Below are 19,723 nucleotides of genomic sequence, written 5' to 3' on the forward strand. Positions count from 1 at the left end.
CGCGACGCTTCGGCATAGGCTCTGGATAGGACGGCTCTATCAGACTTAGCCGTGTGCCTTGGGAACTTCCCCTTCCGTTCTAGCCTCGACCTTTGTCTTCTTCGAGTTGGGCCTCGATGAGTCCCGAGGGAGGGGACTCGGTCGCAGCTCCATATCCTCGGGATCTTGAGGCATTCTTCCGAAATGGCCAAATAGCGAGGAATTAAATCCTTTTATTTTGCCGCATACTAATCTCTTACCAACTGTCTTTCTGGGTGTAGGTATCGTCTTATTACAAATATAAGTTAGGAGTTTGAATCTTATAAGTGAGATCTACCACACGATCTAGAGTAAGAAGAAAGAGTGACAGTCTTAAATGCACTGTAGCCTCCTGCTTATAAGTGTGGTGCACAACACACCCATAAACAACACTATAATAGACACGGCTTGTAGACTCCCTAGGACAAAACTGCTATGATACCATTTTTGTCACGACACAAATCGATAGGCTGCGACGGGTACCCGGTACCCTTACTCAAGCGAGTACCAACGTAATGTATCCTTCTCATTACCTCAACATGGGTAAATGGGACATAAGAGGCATATGAGGTAACAAGAATAAAACATGAGAGAACACTCGACATAGAACGACCCAACCTTATATACTGACTTATACATATGACATACAGGCTAATAAAGACGGCATGATCCTTTATATACTCAAAACGTAGGCCGACAAGGCCATATAAGAATCCGTATACATGACATCTGTCTACAAGCCTCTAAGAATACAAAATATCATAAAGGTCGAGATAGGGCCCCACCATACCAATCAATACATACACTAATCATACTGACCAAAGTAGCAACTCCATAGCAAATGGAGCGCACCAACCCCTTCCGCTGAGCTGATAGCCTACTCAGAGGAATCGCAACCCGTCTATTAGGACCTGCGGGCATGAAATACAGTGTCCCCATGCAAAAGGGACATTAGTACAAATTATGTACCGAGTATGTAAGGAATGAAAATTAGTAAATAATAGACATGATAGAAACATGGAGTAAAAGACTCAACATATAAGTCTAGATAACACTGTAAATCATGGAATACTTATAGTGTCATGCATATGCGTATGAATGTCATGTCGTGCATAAGTACATGTGTTCATAACATCATCAAGCCTTTGAGGGCATCTCATCATATCATCTCAGCCACTGTGCACAAAATCATCAACGTATACCAGCTGATCAGGTGGTGGTGCGTATATAACGCCGTAAACTTTTTCCCATATCCCATATAAATATAATATACATATATACGCTTATATAACGCCATCTGATCATGGGTCGATGTACATGTATAAATGAGTACAATGCATGAGTACGCCAGTAAAATCTCTCGAAACATCATAAGACCATTATGCCTCTGATTAATATCATGAAGTAAACTTTATCAACTTACGTATTTTATGAGACCCATGAACAGATGATAGAATAATAGGATACATGGGGAATTAAGAACATAGGCATCTCTAGCATTTCTATAAATAGAGTCATTTATAAAAGTTGTGCATTTGCTCGTTTCATTTGTGCCATATGCATCATGCCAAAAGGAAAGAAGGTATAGCCTTAACATACCTGAGTCGATTCTCTTGACAATCCCTCTAACACATGTCTTTTGCAAAAAACACATAACGACGGATCCATGTAGGGAAAAATCCGTATGATATTCTTGAGAAAGATTGTACCGTACTCCCTTAGAATTGCACGTCACGTTGCTATTACAAAATTCAAAATGGTATTGCTCTACATGGACATAACGTTACACAAATCCACTACGAATTTATAAGCTTTCTTTGTTGCTCCTCCACCATTGTTTCTAATACATATATCCCAAATTAATGAGATATAAATGTCTTTTATCCTAGTGGTGTGGTCCCTACTTAATAACGCTTACCTTAGCCACCCAAATCTCTTAAAATGCCATCTAGCAATGTGACTAAAGAGTCACTTAAATCAATATTCTTGGGCTGCCACGTTGGGGGTTTATTAAGCCTTATCAAAATTTTTAATTATTCACTTATTTATTATTTAACTAATTAATCTCCCATTAATCAATAATCACACAATTACCCACATAATTATGAATTATCTCAAATTAATTAAAATACTACTCACTTTTAACATACCTTATACACTTTACTATCATGTCCATGTGGTACCTTGTATGGTACTAGTCCATAAATACCGGGTATTTTAGCTCGGGCCGTATTTTATCCAAAAAAGTCAAATATCGACGAAATTTATTTTCTTCGATTTTCTTACCCTCTCACATTCATGAATTTACTCATCACTTGTTTGAAATAGCATAATGCTTATAATCTCAAAATAATCTCATTCCCGAACTTACGTCGAAACTTAAATGTACAAAAAAATGCGGGAAGTAATATATCATTTCCGAGCTTTCATCAATTTGCTAATGACGTACTTTTACGTACGAAAATATGGAGTGTAACATTTAGGCACCGAGCTACAAACCCCACTCCATCTTCCTCCATCCTCCTCTACCAATAGTAGTGCCTCAAGTCCTGATATATCTTTGCGGCACTCGATAAATGGAATAACGCAAATTATGGGCCTCCCCAAGAATCAACTCACATAGCCCATTAACATTGGGCACACAAATATGACCCTGCATCCGCACCACCCCAGTATCTCCAATAGTGACCTCCTTGGCATCACCATGCTGAACCGTGTCCTTAACGACAAGCAAATGCGGATCATCATACTGACGCTCTTTGATGCAATCATATAAGGAAGACTGAGAAACCACACAAGCTAGAACTCGGCTATGCTTAGAAACATATAATCTCACAAACTGGTTGGCCAAGGCCTAAACATCTAATGCAAGTTGTCTCTCACATGCGGGAATAAATGCAAGGTTGCCCATAGTCACCTCCTTTCTAATCAAGGCATCGGCCACCACATTGGCCTTCCTCGAATGATACAGGATGGTAATATCATAGTCCTTTAGTATTTCCAACCATCTTTGCTGACTCAAATTTAGATCCTTTGGTTTGAACAAGTGATGGAGACTACGATGATCCGCAAAGACCTCAGAAGACACAACATAGAGATAATGCCTCCAAATCTTCAGTTCATGAACGATAAATGCTAACTCCAGGTCATGAGCATGTTTATTCTTCTCATAAGGTTTCAACTGGCACGAAGCATAAGAATCACTCTACCGTCCTACACCAAGAGACACCCAATACCAATCCGAGAAGCATCACAATACACTATTTAAGAGCCTGACACTGAAGGCAAAACTAGAATTGGAGTTGTGGTCAAGGTAGTCTTGAGCTTCTGAAAGCTCTCCTCACACTCATCCAACCACCTGAATGGCGCACCTTTCTAGGTCAATTTGGTCAAAGGCGCTGCAATAGACGAGAAACCCTCTCCAAAGAAACGATAATATCCGGCTAAGCCGAGAAAACTCTGAATCTCCGTAGCTGAAGATGGTCTGGACAAACTTTGAACTGCCTCTATCTTCTTTAGATCTACCTTAATCCCCTCACTAGACACCACGTGCACCAAGAGCGCCACCGAACTAAGCAAAAACTTGCACTTGGAGAACTTGGCATACAGTTTCTCTTCCCTCAGCCTCTGAAGTATAATTCTTAAATATTGTGCATGCTCCTCTTGACTACGTGCGTATACAAGGATGTCATCAATGAATACTATGACAAAAGAATAAACATACTGTCACACCTCCTTTTTGACTTACACCCCGTAAAGGGTATAAATACAAGGGAGTCTTTCCAATTAAAGGACAATCGAAACGGGGTTAATTATTGAAATTCAGAGTCGCCACTTGGGAGATTTATGGTGTCTCAAGTCACCGGTTTAGAATCCCGAATCGAGGAAAGATTTAACAGTCCGCGAACCAGAAATCCGGGTAAGGAATTCTGTTAACCTAGGAGAAGGTGTTAGGCACTCCCGAGTTCCGTGGTTCTAGCACGGTCGCTTTGATCATACTTGGCTTATTAAATTATCTAATTACTCATTTTAGAACCTTTGTGCATTTACTTTTCACCGCTTTTTAATTAAGAAGATTATATTGAAACGAGTCACGCGCACGTGTACCCATTTATTTGGTGCGTCAGAAATCATGTCATGCGAACGTGTCCACAATTAGTAACGTTTTATTATTATTAAGAAAAATTAGTCGAAGTTGCGCGAAGGCATACCCCAATTTATTTTTCAAAAATCATAATTATGTCACGCGAACGTGTAAACAGTCGCAATAGATAGATTAAGTGCGTGCCTAAAAGAAACATTTCTAAGGATGTTCATTTTCACAAATTCCACACTAACTTGCCAACTTAATTAATCTAACAATTAATATACTCATTCAAGAACGTAGATAGCTATACAAATTCAGAGACATAATTTTATACAATTAAGTTAATCATTGAATCAATTATACAATTAGGTCCAACTTAAGTGAGTCTACATTTTGAAAGAAACGTATAAAAGTTTGGCTTCTAAACTAATACGTATTACAAAAGCTACCGTAACAAGAGCATAAAATAAAGAAAAACATGAAATTGTCCTTACTTCAAGGATAAGAAGATGAAGGATGAAATCTACTGTAACAAGAAAATAAAATCAATAAGAAAAGACAATAAAATAAAGAAAAAAAAACAACCCAAACATCTCCAAGCTGCTGTAACAAGATGGAAGAACAATGAAAATTAAGAAAACAGATCTTTTACATATGAGAATACGAAGATGGAAACGGACCTTTTTTATATGGAAAAGCTTCTTCAATACAAAGGTCAAAGCGAATAGAGAACTCGCCGGAAACTCGACCTCGTCCGCAACCTAGAACTCGACTTAAAGCTTGTGTTTCGAGGATTGTTCAGCTGGAATTTTGGTAATATTTTGGTACTGTGTCGTGATGGAATTAGCAGCGATTTAGCTATTGCTCCAGGGTCGTTTCTGGGTCTGTTTCGCAGCAAGTTTGTTGCGTTACAACTCTAAGTTCACGGCAGCCTTATCTCTAGAGGAAGCACTGAAGAAGCGTTTTTGGTCTTCTTGGTTGTAGCCTCTAATTTTTAGGTCTTAGAATCTATATTTGGTCTCATGTGTATCTTGTGTATTTCAACTCATTTTTTAGGCGTCTGCTGAAGAAGACGATGGACTTTAAAGGGAGGGTTCATTTTTTGTTATGGGAAACGGCGGATTAGTTTTTTAGGGTCCTCGTTCTCTTTCGCCTCTTTTCAAACTCTTTTTTTTCTTTTTTTTTCTTAAAATCTTTCCACCCCCCTTTTAAAAAATGAAGACCCTTCCTTTTTTAAAATAAAAAATAAAAAAAAATCCCACCATCCGTGAATCCCTCCCCCTTTTCAAAAGATGTCCGTGTATTCCTCCTCCTTTTTCAAAAGATGTCCCCCATTATCTTGGAGTTGGTGTAAGGTGTGGTGGGTTTGGATTGTTATGGGTTAGATCCGAAAATTAGGCCTAAAAACGGGTAGTTTGAACCCAAATATTATTCTTTTGTCCGGACCCGAGAATAAGAACACGACGTTGTTCAATTAATCCTATGTAAGTAAAATAACTATCAAAATAAGACTAATATTTAAGACAAAACTATATCTTTTTTTTAATATTTTTTTTTCAAGATTAAAATAGCTACAATATATTAATAAAACTATTTTTTTGTAATTTTCGTTTTTTATATAAAGATAAAATATAAAGTAATATTTTTGTATTTTTTCAAAATTAAAATGACTACAAAACATTAATAGAACTATATTTTTTGGTAATTTTCGAAATTATATAAAGTACAAAAGTAAGGTACATTTTTTGTATTTTTCAAGTTTATGAGAAATACATAAACTAAAATTTATATATATATTTTTTGTAATTTTTCTTTTGCGATGAAAATAAAGTAAAAATAGTTAAAAATAACTAATTAGACCCAATTTCAAATATTCACGCTAAAATGTAAAAATTCTCGGGGAGGGTCAAAAATCACGTGTCTACAGCTGCCCCTCTTTGACTGGAAACACGAAAAATTTTCCGACAAAGAACGACTAGACATGTTTTTGACCCGACCATTATTTGGAGGGACTACACTAAGGAAAGGAAGGGAATGTGACCGAGCCCGAGTATCTGAGCTTCCTACATATCCTTGGTTATACAGGAATCAGGCCACGTGTAGTTCGGAAATGAGAGAGATGGTAGAGTGTACCGAGGTGAAGAGCCGATCGAGGTGCCATTCCGTTGAGGTTCCGGTCCGCGGTCCTGTCATTACATCAAAGATGAAAACTGAAAAAGACTAACTAAGCCTATTAGCTACTAGTTACAAGGATTCCTATCTTTAAGTCTTCTGAAACTTGGTCTTGAGTCTTGAATGGTGCTTCATACAGACTTTGGATTTGAACCTTGACACTTGCTAGTTGTAGGTGCTAGTTCTTGAGCAGACCACATCTGTTCTCCACTTCCGTACTTTGGATTCATTTTTTCTTCTTTTTTTTCTTGTTTTTTTTTCTTGTTTTTTTATTGTGACCCGCTTTTGTTGACTATCTCAGATTGTTGACTTGCATTCTTGAGGCGAGCTTCTGCTATTTATAACTTGGTTGAATGCTGGGGATTTTTGTTGTAGCCTTCTGCTTCCCGGTGCTAGGGATTTTTATTGTTTCCTGCTGGGGATTCCTGTTGTAACCTTCTACCTTCCGGTGGGGTTACTGATTTCCAAAATCTGCAGTATAAGACTAAAAAGTATTCCTCTTGTTATACAGGTGGGCGCCTGAAACATGAAATGTAAAGATTGAAATGTATTCCTCTCGTTATACAGGTGGGCGCCTATTTCAACACTTGTAATGAAAAGACTGAAATGTATGCCTCTGTTCTATGGGCGGGCTCCCAACTTCAACACTTGAAATGAAAAGACTGAAATATATGCCTCTCGTTATACAGGTGGGCGCCTGGCTTTAGGAAAACTAAACATCGATAATTTTAAGAAAACTAAAAATGACTCTTTTTTTTTTCAAACGTTGTTTTTTTTCAATTTCAAACGTTTTTTTAGCATCTTAGGAGAAAGATTCATCAGACTAAGATTTGGATCCTAGGAGAAGGTTCATCAGACTAGGTCTCTATCTTAGGAGAAAAATTCGTCAGACTAAGATTTTGATCCTAGGAGAAGGTTCATCAGACTAGGTCTTTTTTTTGGTATCTTAGGAGAAAGATTCATCAGACTAAGATTTGGATCCTAGGAGAAGGTTCATCAGACTAGGTCTCTATCTTAGGAGAAAAATTCGTCAGACTAAGATTTTGATCCTAGGAGAAGGTTCATCAGACTAGGTCTTTTTTTTGGTATCTTAGGAGAAAGATTCATCAGACTAAGATTTGGATCCTAGGAGAAGGTTCATCAGACTAGGTCTCTATCTTAGGAGAAAAATTCGTCAGACTAAGATTTTGATCCTAGGAGAAGGTTCATCAGACTAGGTCTCTATCTTAGGAGAAAAATTCGTCAGACTAAGATTTTGATCCTAGGAGAAGGTTCATCAGACTAGGTCTCTATCTTAGGAGAAAAATTCGCCAGACTAAGATTTTGATCCTAGGAGAAGGTTCATCAGACTAGGTCTCTTTTTTTTGGGTATCTTAGGAGAAAGATTCATCAAACTAAGATTTGGATCCTAGGAGAAGGACCATCAGACTAGGTTTCTATCTTAGGAGAACAATTCGTCAGACTAAGATTTTGATCCTAGGAGAAGGTTCATCAGACTAGGTCTTTTTTTTGGTATCTTAAGAGAAAGATTCATCAGACTAAGATTTGGATCCTAGGAGAAGGTTCATCAGACTAGGTCTCTATCTTAGGAGAAAAATTCGTCAGACTAAGATTTTGATCCTAGGAGAAGGTTCATCAGACTAGGTCTCTATCTTAGGAGAAAAATTCGTCAGACTAAGATTTTGATCCTAGGAGAAGGTTCATCAGACTAGGTCTCTTTTTTTGGGTATCTTAGGAGAAAGATTCATCAGACTAAGATTTGGATCCTAGGAGAAGGTCCATCAGACTAGGTCTCTATCTTAGGAGAAAAATTCGTCAGACTAAGATTTTGATCCTAGGAGAAGGTTCATCAGAATAGGTCTTTTTTTGGTATCTTAGGAGAAAGATTCATCAGACTAAGATTTGGATCCTAGGAGAAGGTTCATCAGACTAGGTCTCTATCTTAGGAGAAAAAGTCGTCAGACTAAGATTTTGATCCTAGGAGAATGTTCATCAGACTAGGTCTCTATCTTAAGAGAAAAATTCGTCAGACTAAGATTTTGATCCTAGGAGAAGGTTCATTCAGACTAGGTCTCTTTTTTTGGTATCTTAGGAGAAAGATTCATCAGACTAAGATTTGGATCCTAGGAGAAGGTCCATCAGACTAGGTCTCTGTCTTAGGAGAAAAATTCGTCAGACTAAGATTTTGATCCTAGGAGAAGGTTCATCAGACTAGGTCTTTTTTTGGTATCTTAGGAGAAAGATTCATCAGACTAAGATTTGGATCCTAGGAGAAGGTTCATCAGACTAGGTCTCTATCTTAGGAGAAAAATTCGTCAGACTAAGATTTTGATCCTAGGAGAAGGTTCATCAGACTAGGATTTTGATTGGGAGGAAAATCTATCAGACTAGGACTTTTTATCCTAGGAGGTAATATGTGAAGATCAATGGCAAGATTTTATGCACAATAGCAAGACAAATAAAGGCAAATATTTGAGAAACTTCCCTTTGTCGGCTCTTCTCGTCTTTTCTCCTTCTTCTTTTTTTTGTTGTTTTTTTTTCTCTTCATTTTTTTTGAATCACTTTCCCTGCACCACTTTGTTCCGGTTTCATACAAAGAAATTTGTCAGTTTTAAAAATGGTGGTCGGTTTGTGGCCTTGAGTCTTGTGCAGCTTGGCTTCTGCTCAATCAGCTTGAGTCGGCTTCAAGAGACTTTTGCTCTGAATCAACCCTAATTGTTTCACACCCGGTACCATTGTATTTCTGGCTCAATCAGCATATCCCAACTGGAGATCTTTTCTTAGATGACCTTTTCTTATATCTTGAATGACTTCCTACTTTTGAGAAATTTGTCTCTCAGAGAGAATCACAAGTTATCTTTGTTTGCGCCAAGCAAGCTAACAAGAGTCTTTTGGGGGAGCCTTTGTATGAATCCTCAAGGCATGTTGACATTAACAACTGAGTTTGCTAGCCAAATTTACTTTGTACAACTGAAAAGCTGGTAGCAGATTTTGAAATCCTTTCTTTCTTGTTTTGAGAAGGACTAACTCAGGGTGAAGGACACAATGACGCAAAGAAACAAATATTAACAAAAAATGCTCCTGTCAGAAGGACAGAAGGAAGAATTTTTTTTTCAATAACTAGCCTTAATGATCATGACATGCATTTTGGACTCAACGGATACAATCCTCTCTTTTACCATTCTTATGATCTTTGAAGTCGGGCGTATCCGTGCCAATTCTTTGCATCAACTTCGCGACTCACTTTCGACTAGTGGTGCCCCGAGGGGTTTTCACCAACAAGTCTCTCTCATTTATTCATCTCTGTTTACCGTCGTCTTACAGTGCCTGTGAGGGTTTTCACTAATAAGACTCTCTCATTTTTCTTTTCTTTTTCTTTCCCTTTTTGTGAGAAACTCGACGGTGTTCTACGTCATGCGACAACCGTTGCTCATTGCATGCTTCTCTTGGCATTCTTGAAGGCATATCGGGAGGTCTTTATTTGGAAGGATTTTGGATAGGGTTGGGGAAAAAAAGGACGTCATGAAGGCTCAAAATAAACTCAAAGAAAAAGGGGTTGTGGACTTACAACTCTTGGAATCGACTCTTTCAAACGTGAAATAAAATCTCTGCCCCAGTTTTAGATGCTGGGGATTTTTTTTTGGATTTTTCTATATATTTTTTTTTCTTCCTAAATTCTTCTTTGGTTGGACCGAACCGTGAGGCTGCCTACGTATCCCTTTTTAAGGAATCAGGTCGAACGTAGTTCAAACATCTGACCTAAACTATTTTCATCATTCTTTCTCTTTTTTTCTTTTTTTTTTCTTTTTTCTTTTTTCTTTTTTTTCTTCTTTTTTTTTCTAATCTTGATTCCAAAAGAGGGTAGTCAAAGAAAAATAACACAGGCTCAAAAGGGGTAGCAAATGGTATAAAGTGTTTAGGTTTTTCATCATTCTTTCTCTTTTTTTTTCTTTTTTTTTTCTAATCTTGATTCCAAAAGAGGGTAGTCAAAGAAAAATAACACAGGCTCAAAAGGGGTAGCAAATGGTATAAAGTGTTTGGGTAGCAGAAAAAGGGCCTCCTAGCCTCGAGAATGCCAGTCATGCTATCTTCTTGGTGTGTCGTGGTCACAAGACACTTTCCATCCCTTAATGTCAAACCTTACAACAAACTTCAATTGATCCTTCTTCAAGCCCGATCTTCACAATGATTGGAAGGTGAATTTTACCCGAAGTACTTCGACTATTTATTCATCCTAAAAAGTGTTTTTTTTATTATTTTTTTTGTTATCCAATTCAAGATTAATCAGTTTCTAAGATCTGGCGAAAATTTCCGCATGCATGTCATGTCATTAGAACTAGAATGACACAATAGGACAAACTGTATTTTGTTGAATAAGGATGGAAGGGTTTGACAACTAAACAAGCAACCTAAAATCCGAGTAAAATCCTAAAATAACCCGGCTAATGGAAAATAGCCACAAGACAGACAGACAAGACTCATACAAACAGAATGGAGGGATAGAAGGGTTTGACTCAATAAAACAAATAAAATCTGGATCACAGAACAAGCTTAGGCCTGACATTTAGACACAAATCCGTTCATCAAAATCAGTAGAGCCTTCTCCAATTTCGGCATCATTATCTCCAGTTAGCAAGCTCCCGAGAGGATTCTCAAACTCCATGTCACCAGGCGTCTTCCCCACAAAGTGTGCATCGTGATGTGCAGGTAAAGGATTTTGCGCGATATTCTGGGTGTCACTATCTTGGATCACAATCAGATTTTCCTGGATCATCCTTTCTATTTCTCTTTTCAAATCCCGACAACTTTCAACATTGTGCCCCTGGGCATTGGAATGGTATTCACACCTTTTAGACGGGTCAAAGCTTCTTGCACGTGGGTCCACATGATTTGGAGGAATTGGTGCAATCATGTCATGATACTTTAACTTCTCAAATAAGCTTTCATAGGACTCTCCTATTGGTGTAAAATTATCTTTCAACTTTTGTTCCCCTTTATACCTCTGGCTTGGATGTGGGTTATAGGGCACCTGAAAATTTTGTGGAGACTTCTGAAGATTTTGTGATGCTCGTGCTCGCCTCCTGGGGCGTTTTGGTGGCTGGAAAACATACTGAGGTGGAGGGATAAAGTATTGAGGGTTCTGAGGTGGATAATACTGCTCAGGGGAGCCATGGAAAATCTGAGGAGGCTGCTCATACCTTCGAGATGTACTCCTGGGACCTCTTCTAGACCCTGATGTCATCATGATTTCTTCAATCTCCTCATTTGTGTCGCTAAGATTATCATACTCAACCCGGACAGCCTGAGTTGCGGCTTTTAAAGCTGCTTGACTTATAATTTTGCCTGTCTTAAGACCATTCTCTACCATTTCTCCCATTTTGATTGCTTCCGAGAAGGATTTGCCAATTGCGGACACCATGTTTTGAAAGTAATCTGGCTCTTGCGCTTGAAGGAAGACAGTTATTAGCTCGGGGTCATCCATGGGTGGCGTAACTCGAGTTGCTTGTTCTCTCTATTTAATGGCATATTCCCTGAAACTTTCACTTGGTTCCTTCTTCAGGTTTGAAAGGGAAATGCGGTCTGGAGCAATGTCGATGCTGTATTGGAACTGCTTGACAAAGGCCTGTGCCATGTCATCCCAGACATACCAGCGAGACGTGTCTTGATCCATAAACCATTCGGAGGCTACTCCCGTAAGGCTTTCCACAAAATAAGCCATCAACAATTTTTCATTTCTTCCCGCACCTCTCAGTTGATTGCAATACCTTTTCAGGTGGGCTATGGGATCTCCATGTCCATCGTACTTTTCAAATTTGGGTGTCTTGAAACCAGGCGGCAAGTGGACATCGGGGAACATACATAGATCTTTGAAGGCAACACTCTTTTGACCTGCCAACCCTTGCATGTTTTTCAACCATTGTTCTAAGCTTTTCACTCTTTGGGCCATTTCTTCCTGTACCATCTTTCGGGCAGGCTTCTCAATCTTTGCAGGAAGATCAAACGAGTACGAGTGGTACTCAGGAGAGTGGTACCGCTCTTGTTGTGTCGCAAATTGTGACTGATGACGAGGCTGTCCTTGACCACCGGCCCATGCTTGACACATTTCGGTCATTTGCTGTTTCAATATTCTATTTTCCTCAACCATAGTAGACTTGTGTTGAACCCTCCGACCCTGAGTCTCTGGAGTACTTGTAACAGCTTCGACGTCAGTTGTCATTTTTCCTTGGACCTTGTGTTGGCCGCTTACCACAAACCGACCACCTCAACTTTCTTCACAATTCAAAACAGAACATGTTAGAATGGACTCAGTCGGTCCTTATAAATCAATATATTTTTTCATCATTTTTTTTGATTTTTCATATTATTTTTTCATCATTTTTTTTTCATTTCATTTTTCTTTTTTATATATATTTTTTTGTTATGGTCGAATCTTATGGAGATTGCCTACGTATCATGACCCCGCATGAATCAGACCTTGCGTAGTTCGGAACAATAAGAGATAAACAATACTCAACATTTTTTTAAATTTTCATATTAAAACAAACTGGGTTTCAAAGGTTTGAAGATGACCTACAAACTCGAAAATCAAACAAACCACATATTTTAATCAAAAGATTTACAAAATCCAAAAACAAACGGCCAGCTTCCTTTCTCCGTTTCACAAATGCAACCGAACGGTTATTTTTGCAAACGTGGCCCCTTCCAAATTTTGAGGCCGGAGAGGATTATTTTATGACACTTTACACACTTGTCCGTTCTTTTACGAAAATAACCTTTCGACAACTGAAAGATACTCTAAGGCTATTTTGGCAAGAACGGTTTAAGACGCGGTCGAAGCTGGCTCAACTTATTTTGACTAAAAAACCAAACGGTGTTCACCTGACCGTTGACTCTCATTTTTCAAAAATAGAAAACTCAACATTGCAAACACGGCCTTTCAACGCCTCGGGGACGAAGATTTTTAAGGCTGTGGGGGTCCACTAGACCAAATCTTAAACATGACCCGAAAAGTGGTTATTTATGCAAAGTCAGCCCTCCGGCGTCCCTTTCGGGAACATTCGGCTATTTTTGACAAAACAGCATCACCCGACTTATTTTTGACTCTTTTTATCATTTTTCAAAAATAGAGAACTCAACATTGCAAACGCGGCCTTTCAACGCCTTGGGGACAAAGATTTTTAAGGCTGTGGGGGTCCACTAGACCAAATCTTAAACATGACCCGAAAAGTGGCTGTTTATGCAAAGTCAGCCCTCCGGCGTCCCTTTCGGGAACATTCGGCTATTTTTGACAAAACAGCATCACCCGACTTATTCATGACAAAATTAAAATTTTGACATATTTTTTTTAATTATGTTTTTGGCTATTTTAGCAAAAGGTGGGGTTGGACCCGATGAGGGTTGCCTACGTATCTCACATCCGGTGAGAATCAAACCCGCGTAGTTCGGGCAAACTAACCGAACTATTTTAAAACAGGATTTTTTTTCTTTTTCAACAGCAAATAACAAAACCACTTTCCAAGTACGACTCTTTCATTTTCCTTTTGGCATTTTCAGAAACAAATAAATAAAAAAACTATTTTAAAAATAAGACTTTTTTCATTGTCATTTTTTCAGGGGAAGACAAACTATTTTCCATTTTTTTTTAAATAAGACAGAACAACAATTTTTTTTTCTATCTATTTTTTTCTTTGCTTTTACTAATAAGACATTTTTTTATTTTCTCAAATTTTCTGCAAGAGTTTTGACAGTATTCGGGAATTGGTTTTTTTTTCAAAATAAACAATCAATTCCCTAACCGCTTATTTTTTTTTCAATTTCAAAATATTATTCTTGATATTTAAAAGTCGGTCAACGCACAAGTCCGAATCAAATAAATGTGCAAGTAAGAGCAAGTAAGATGCATCAGGATGGTCATTTTCATTTTTGGTACACCTGTCCTAGACAGACCCAACCCCTGTGTTGAGCCTCCAAAGTCAAATGCACGTGATGCAAACAAATGTTCCTACTAGGGATCCGGCATGAAGCTGAGTTATTCTAAGTGAAAAATTTGAGGCATATTGTTCTAGCCCTGGCTTACCCAAGTGGACAGCTTGAGCTGAAGTGGGGGCAACGTACCGGGAGCACAAAAGTCTACCCGGCCTAGTTACTTGTCCCAACTTCGTCTTATTTGGTATGACTTCTAACAGAAAGGTGGGCCACGCCCACGTGTACACCATAAATTCAGAAGACTCAGAAAGAAGAAGGGTTTCGTAGTAGTTTTATATACACAATTCAGATAATATTAAAGCGGTAAAAGCATCATTTAGCACATTAGGCATATATCATGTAAAAATCAGATAATAAATAAAGCCAACTATAACAGTTATTTTAAGCTCTAATTCTTGAACCCTGAACCAGTGGTTCTGGTTCTTTCGTCCCCAGCAGAGTCGCCAGAGCTGTCACACCTCCTTTTTGACTAACACTCCGTAAAGGGTATAAATACAAGGGAGTTTTTCCAATTAAAGGACAATCGAAACGGGGTTAATTATTGAAATTCAGAGTCGCCACTTGGGAGATTTATGGTGTCCCAAGTCACCAGTTTAGAATCCCGAATCGAGGAAAGATTGACTCTGTTTAACAGTCCGCGAACCAGAAATCCGGGTAAGGAATTCTGTTAACCTAGGAGAAGGTGTTAGGTACTCCTAAGTTCCGTGGTTCTAGCACGGTCGCTTTGATCATACTTGGCTTATTAAATTGTCTAATTACTCATTTTAGAACCTTTGTGCATTTACTTTTCACCGCTTTTTAATTAAGAAGATTATATTGAAACGAGTCACGCGCACGTGTACCCATTTATTTGGTGCGTCAGAAATCATGCCATGCGAACGTGTCCACAATTAGTAACGTTTTATTATTATTAAGAAAAATTAGTCGAAGTTGCGCGAACGCATACCCCAATTTATTTTTCAAAAATCATAATTATGTCACGCGAACGTGTAAACAGTCGCAATAGATAGATTAAGTGCGTGCCTAAAAGAAACATTTCTAAGGATGTTCATTTTCACAAATTCCACACTAACTTGCCAACTTAATTAATCCAACAATTAATATACTCATTCAAGAACGTAGATAGCTATACAAATTCAGAGACATAATTTTATACAATTAAGTTAATCGTTGATTCAATTATACAATTAGGTCCAACTTAAGTGAGTCTACATTTTGAAAGAAACGTATAAAAGTTTGGCTTCTAAACTAATACGTATTACAAAAGCTACCGTAACAAGAGCATAAAATAAAGAAAAACATGAAATTGTCCTTACTTCAAGGATAAGAAGATGAAGGATGAAATCTACTGTAACAAGAAAATAAAATCAATAAGAAAAGACAATAAAATAAAGAAAAAAAAACAACCCAAACATCTCCAAGCTGCTGTAACAAGATGGAAGAACAATGAAAATTAAGAAAACAGATCTTTTACATATGAGAATACGAAGATGGAAACGGACCTTTTTTATATGGAAAAGCTTCTTCAATACAAAGGTCAAAGCGAATAGAGAACTCGCCGGAAACTCGACCTCGTCCGCAACCTCGAACTCGACTTAAAGCTTGTGTTTCGAGGATTGTTCAGCTGGAATTTTTGTAATATTTTGGTACTGTGTCGTGATGGAATTAGCAGCGATTTAGCTATTGCTCCAGGGTCGTTTCTGGGTCTGTTTCGCAGAAAGTTTGTTGCGTTACAACTCTAAGTTCACGGCAGCCTTATCTCTAGAGGAAGCACTGAAGAAGCGTTTTTGGTCTTCTTGGCTGTAGCCTCTAATTTTTAGGTCTTAGAATCTATATTTGGTCTCATGTGTATCTTGTGTATTTCAACTCATTTTTTAGGCGTCTGCTGAAGAAGACGATGGACTTTAAAGGGAGGGTTCATTTTTTGTTATGGGAAACGGCGGATTAGTTTTTTAGGGTCCTCGTTCTCTTCCGCCTCTTTTCAAACTTTTTTTTTCTTAAAATCTTTCCACCCCCCTTTTAAAAAATGAAGACCCTTCCTTTTTTAAAATAAAAAATAAAAAAAAATCCCACCATCCGTGAATCCCTCCCCCTTTTCAAAAGATGTCCGTGTATTCCGCCTCCTTTTTCAAAAGATGTCCCCCATTATCTTGGAGTTGGTGTAAAGTGTGGTGGGTTTGGATTGTTATGGGTTAGGTCCGAAAATTAGGCCTAAAAACGGGTAGTTTGAACCCCAAATATTATTCTTTCGTCCGGACCCGAGAATAAGAACACGACGTTGTTCAATTAATCATATGTAAGTAAAATAACTATCAAAATAAGACTAATATTTAAGACAAAACTATATTTTTTTTAATATTTTTTTTTCAAGATTAAAATAGCTACAATATATTAATAAAACTATTTTTTTGTAATTTTCGTTTTTTATATAAAGATAAAATATAAAGTAATATTTTTGTATTTTTTTCAAAATTAAAATGACTACAAAACATAAATAGAACTATATTTTTTGGTAATTTTCGAAATTATATAAAGTACAAAAGTAAGGTACAATTTTTGTATTTTTCAAGTTTATGAGAAATACATAAACTAAAATTTATATATATATTTTTTGTAATTTTTCTTTTGCGATGAAAATAAAGTAAAAATAGTTAAAAATAACTAATTATATCCAATTTTACATATTCACGCTAAAATGTAAAAATTCTCGGGGAGGGTCAAAAATCACGCGTCTACACAATGTGTAGACAGGGTTAGTCAAATGCATGAACGCTGTTGGGGTGTTGGTCAGCCGAAAAGACATCACAAGGAACTCATAGTGGTTGTAGCATGTCCTGAATGTCATCTTTAAAATATCCGAGTCCCGAATTTCAACTAGTGATAGACAAACCTCGAATCAATCTTAGAGAACACTCTAGCTCCTTGGAGATGGTAACAAATCATCAATGTTAAACCGGTGCACCCCAAGGTGACACACTAGGACTAATAAACACCTTATCAAGAAGTTCGTGAAGTTGCTCATTCAATTCCTTCAACTATGGTGGTGTCATACGATACGGAGGAATAGAATTGGGCTAAGTGCCCCGCACCAAGTCAATACCGAAATCAATATCCTTGTCAGTTGGCATACCCGACAGGTCTATAGGAAATATATTCAGAAAGTCTGGTACTACCGAAACAAAATTAGTACCAAGAGTATCAGCATCAACGTCTCTCACGAAGGCCAGATATGACAAACACCCCTTCCCAACTATCCATTGGGCCTTCAAATATGAGATCACTGTACTGGGAACATAATCTAAAGAAACTCTCCACTCGATACTTGGAAACCCCGACATCGCCAACATCACGGTCATAGCGTGACAATCCAAAAAAGCATGACGCGGAGACAACCAGTCCATACCCAAAATTATATCAAAATCAACCATACTAAGTAATAAGAGATCAATTCTAGTCTCAAATCCTCCAATGGTCACCACATACGACCAATATACACGGTCCACCATAATATTATCCACCGGCGTAGATACATGAACAGATGAAACTAAGGACTCACGATGCATATCTAAATAATAAGTAAATTATGATGATACATAGGAATAAGTAGAATCAGGGCAAAATAATGTTGAAGAATCTCTTTGGCACACTGAAATAATACATATGTTAATTGTATCTAAAGTAACCGCCTATGGCCTCGGAGGAATAGCATAGAATCGATCCTGACCGCCACCTAACCTCCCCCTCTAGGGCAACCTCTATTTTGCTGAGCCACATCCCGAGCTGGCTGGGCAGGTGGTGAAGTAACTGGTGTAGAAGTTATAGGCTGACCCCTCTATTGAACTGGACCTCCCGAGCAATGGGGACATTGTCTCCAGACATGCCCAAACTCCCTGCAGTCGAAGCAACTCCCCGATAATGGTGGTGGGAACTAAATTGGGCCCCGAGTACCAGAATAACTACTAGAAGGACTTGGCATAGATGAACCCTAAACTGATGGAGCACGGGATAAACTATCTGTTAGGAGAGCATTGAGAGATGACTGACCTAGACAAGCACTGTATGAACCATGGCTATCTGATGCAACACGATGAACTAGAAGGGCCATCTGAGCGGGCCTATAAGGACTACCCCTACTGTGGTAGGACTGCCCCCAGAATGAACACTGATGAAACCACATGAACCACGAGGTCTTTTGGCCTCCCTCTCCTCACGCTCATGACTACGGACAAACTCTTGTCGTCGAGCAATATCAACCACCTTGTCAAACCTAGCACCCGATGTATTCTCCCGAGTCATAACAAACTGCAACTAATAGTTAAGGCCATCAATGAACCTCCTAATCCTCTCCCTATCAACGGAACCCAACCAGATTACATGACAAGCAAACTCTGAAAGTCTCATCTAATACTGGGTAACATATATACCCTCCTGCCAGAGCTACTCGTACTGACTACGCAACTCCTCTCCGCAGGTCGGTGGCACAAACTTCTCTAAGAAGAGAACAGAGAACTTGTGCCATAAAAGTAGTGCAGCATCGGCCGGCCTGCTCCACTCATAGGCCTCCCACCATATAAAGGCCTCCCCTGTTAGCTAAAAAGTAGTAAGTTAGACCCCACTAGTCTCCAAAATACCCGTTGTGCAAAGAATCCGATGGCACCTATCCAGGAAAGCCTGAGCATCCTCTAACTCAGCCCCACTGAATGATGGAGGCTTAAGCCTCCCAAACCTCTCTAGTCTCTTCTGCCCTCATCACTTATAATGGGACACACTTGGGCCTGAACAACGACAACTGGCTAGGATTGTAGTACCCCCGGTATCTGAAGTCCCTACACCACCTGCTTTGGAGTATGGGCAGCGAGAGTCTAAGTACCTCCCCCGGTATGAGAAGTGGCTGGCGCGGTCTGAACAAAAACCACCTGAGCAAGCTAGTGCAAATAGTTAATATTTGGGCTAAAGCCTCCTGAAGGCCTGAAATCACAATAGGCACAGCTGGTGTCAGAGCTGGTCCTTCTGGCTTAACCACATTTGGAACCTGCTCCTGAGCTGGAGCAACTGGTAGGTCTGCTGGTGCTACTCTAGCTACTGTACGAGCTGTACCTTAGCCTCTAGGGTAGCCTTGGCCTCTCATGGCCCTATCTTGTAGTACTGGTGGCCGTCCGCCCGATCGAGTAGCACGTGTCCTCACCATCTGTGAGAGAATAGAATAACAAAATTTAAGTTCCAGATTCAATAAATTCGCACGAGAAGAATAAAAGAAAGTGAAGCTTTCCTAAAGGTTTAGCAACCTCTCAAAGATAAGTATAGATGTCTCTATACCGATCCGCAAGACTTTATTAAACCTACTCATGACTCGTGAGACCTAAGTAACCTAGGCTCTGATATCAACTTGCCATGACCCAAATCTCACATGTTATGATGGAACCAAATGCAATACTAACCAAGCCAACATTCACAATGAAC

The 19,723-nt window shown here is 38.8% G+C and overlaps 1 protein-coding gene across 5 annotated transcripts in view; it reads right to left on the minus strand.

The window, feature by feature from the left end:
* LOC142181649 (uncharacterized) overlaps nucleotides 1-16,581 on the minus strand; it is a 32,360-nt gene extending 15,779 nt beyond the window's left edge. Inside the window, exons 1-3 of one of the 5 annotated variants that reach the window (XR_012710507.1) lie at nucleotides 15,766-16,485; nucleotides 4,786-6,796; nucleotides 625-929 (exon numbers count right to left, since the gene is read on the minus strand). Coding sequence is in view for 1 of the 5 variants with exons in the window: in XM_075255001.1 (XP_075111102.1) it covers nucleotides 10,842-11,759 (918 nt within the window). In the remaining 4 variants the exon portion in view is untranslated. Of the gene's footprint in view, nucleotides 1-624; nucleotides 930-4,431; nucleotides 6,797-10,217; nucleotides 12,548-15,765 lie in introns of those variants that run through there. The other 4 variants (XR_012710508.1, XR_012710506.1, XR_012710505.1 and 1 more) reach the window with 4 other exon arrangements.
* Nucleotides 16,582-19,723: the final 3,142 nt, after the last annotated feature.

This window comes from Nicotiana tabacum, chromosome 6 (assembly GCF_000715075.1).
Source record: "Nicotiana tabacum cultivar K326 chromosome 6, ASM71507v2, whole genome shotgun sequence".
In the NCBI taxonomy this organism is placed as follows: Eukaryota; Viridiplantae; Streptophyta; class Magnoliopsida; order Solanales; family Solanaceae; genus Nicotiana; species Nicotiana tabacum.